The sequence below is a fragment of the Pediculus humanus genome, genomic scaffold (assembly GCF_000006295.1).
Source record: "Pediculus humanus corporis 1103172107531 genomic scaffold, whole genome shotgun sequence".
NCBI lineage: Eukaryota > Metazoa > Arthropoda > Insecta > Psocodea > Pediculidae > Pediculus > Pediculus humanus.
In genome coordinates this window covers 5,450-8,363 of record NW_002987147.1, presented here as the reverse complement: position 1 = coordinate 8,363, position 2,914 = coordinate 5,450, and the positions used below count along the sequence as shown (strand labels likewise).

The 2,914-nt window shown below is 22.8% G+C and overlaps 1 protein-coding gene across 1 annotated transcript in view; it reads right to left on the bottom strand.

Moving 5' to 3' along the window:
- Positions 1 to 786: 786 nt before the first annotated feature.
- The window catches only part of Phum_PHUM181730 (zinc finger protein, putative), a gene marked incomplete at both ends in the record, with an annotated part of 4,422 nt that continues 2,294 nt past the window's right edge, over positions 787 to 2,914 (bottom strand). Inside the window, one exon of the mRNA XM_002425156.1 lies at positions 787 to 1,133. Within this exon, the coding sequence (XP_002425201.1) occupies positions 787 to 1,133 (347 nt within the window). The remainder of the gene's footprint in view (positions 1,134 to 2,914) is intronic.

The window sequence follows — 2,914 nt, the reverse complement described above, 5'->3', positions numbered from 1 at the left end:
ATAATAATAATAAACAATACAATGCTGCATTATAATAATGATGAAAACAATATAATAAATCCTTTTGCGATCATTGTTTTCCTTTATTGTTATTGTTATTGTTATTATTATTATTATCATAATCATTATTATTTCAACTTAAAAAATAAATAAAAAAAAAAAAAAAAACTAAATTAAATAATGTAATAAATCAATAATGCAAACATCAATATAATAAATGAAACCTGAGCTCGAAAAAAAAAAAAAAATTATTTATTTATTAATTTCCCATTTTAATAAAAATAAAAATGGGGGGGGAGGGGTGGTGGCAACTACTATCGATTAACTACCAAAAAAAAAAAAAAAAAATTAAAAATCTTATAAAGTCTTGTGCGTTCAGTCTAAGTTAAATAAGGTAAAACAACTTTGTAAAAATAGTAGCTTTATTTATGCTATGAAAAAAGAAAAAAAAAATAATAATAATAATAATAATCCCGTACAATTATTGGCTAATATTAGCTGCATTGATTATTATTATTATTATTATTAATATTAGGACCACAGCACGGTATTTCGTATGTCAAATAATATAATGAAAACATGTGATGATTGATATGTGATGTCTTAGTATTTTGGACCCTGAATAATAAAAATATGTTTACAAAAATTAAAAGGCAAATAATAATAATAATACGAACAATAAATAGAATAAAACGATACAATGTGGGTGTGTGTGCGTGCGCGTGCATGTCAAAATCGTCCCTCTCTTTTCCTCTTATCCCTCTTTTACATATACTCTCCTTCTCATCAACAAGTCATGTAATTAAATACTTTATCCGCGTGACGACGCAATATGTGTTTTCTCATGTAACATTTTTGCGTTACTTTAAGAGCGCAATAGGGACACTGAAATTGCGGTCCTTTACCGCATTCGTATTTCGAATGACGCCACAAACTCGCTTGTTGATTGTACATTTTCCCACAATTTGTACATTTAAATCCTCCCGGTTTGATACCGAATTCCGATTCCAAACGTTGATTCCTTATAACTTGCTGCCTACGAAATATTTCATTCCTTCTCTCTTGCGTATTATCAAACATTTCGGGTTTTATATCAAACGATGTCGTCCTCCCGTCGTCTTTATATTCTTTTTCTACACCCCCTCCTCCTCCTCCTCCTCCTCCTCCGACTCCTCCCACTCCACCTCCTCCTCCTCGTCCGTTTGTCGATCTTTTCACGGCTATTCTCCAATGACTCGACATTGAAAATATTTCTGGAAAAAAAAACAATAATAATAATAATAATAATAATAATAATTGATTTTTTCATCGTGAAATTTTTTTAATAAAAAAAATGACAAAATGAAACAGAAAAGTGTAAAAAGTAAATAATAAATGTGGGGGGGGGGGGAGGGGGTTGTAAAAAAAAAAAAAAAAAAAAAAAAAATGCAAACTCCCAATGACTTACAAAAAAAAAAAATTAATTTTTTTTTTTTTAAAAGTTAATAATCTATGTATATATGTATATATAAATATTATTTTTTAATCTGGAAAAAATGTTAAAATAATAATAATAACAAGTGTAATGATAATAATGATAACATGAAAGCTTTATAATTTATTTCATTCCAAAGAAAATTAATGTGGAAAAAGTTATATTTATTTATTTAAATTTTTTTCATTTAGCTTTATCTTTAGTTTTTTTTTTTTTTTAACTATTTATACTATTATGAATAATAATGATAATAATAATAATAATAATAATAATAATAATGATAGTGTCCAACACCGTAGCATAAAGAAAATATTGTAATGTAAGTAGTAAACTAGCAAGTATAGATGAGAGAGAACTACTAGGCAAACAGAGATGCAAAGAAAACAAATTTTTTTTTTTTAAATTTTAAATAATTTTAAAGTTATGCAGAGTCAGTCATTGAGAGTTAAAATAATAATAATAATAATAATAATAATAATAAATTAATAAAATAATAATAATAATAAAAAATACGATATGATATAAAATTAATGCATTTTTTTTGTTGTGTGTACTTGAAATTTCATTCATTCGATCGATAAATTTTATAAACAAAATATTTAAATAAATTAAAATTAATTTTTAAAAAAATTACAATTAAAACGTGAGTAACAATAAAAAAAAAAAAAAAAAAAAATTTAAATCACTGCAAAATAATTTATTATTATTATTATTATTATTATTATTATTATTATTATTAAAAATCGATCGATTGAATGAAATTTTCCGTCGGTTAATTTTTTTTTTTTTTTTTTTTTTTTTTTTTGTAACGGAAAAAAAATTTTCCTTTTCCTTTTATTAATTAGAGTTTAAAAAAAAAAAAAAAAAATTATTCCATCACTTATCTTGTTTGTTTGTTTGTTTGTTTGTTTGTTTAAATAATTAATTATAAATATGAATATGTTGACAGAAAGATGCGATTGATACGAAATATGTAAAAACCCACCACCTAAACATACACACTGTGTGGAGTTCAGAAGGGTCTGAAAATTATAAAATTTATAATAAATAAATAAAAAATAAAACAAAAAATAAATAAATAAAAAATAAAATAAAAAACAAAATAAATAAAATAAATAAATAAATAAATAATAATAATAATTTCATTTGAATAATTAAACAATTTGTTTAAAAATAATTATAATAATCCATCGATACCATCTATTATTATTTTTACTTAATTTATAATATAACATATACAATCATAATAATAATAATAATAATAATAATATTTAATAATTCATTTGACAATTTTTTTCCTTTTTTCCTTTTTTCCTTTTACATCACAGTTTTTTTTTGCCAAATTTTTTATACAAGACTAGAATAAATTATTTTTCATTTTACGCACGTGAAAGTGTCAAGTGCGTAAATGAAAAATAATTTATTCTAGTCTTGTATAAA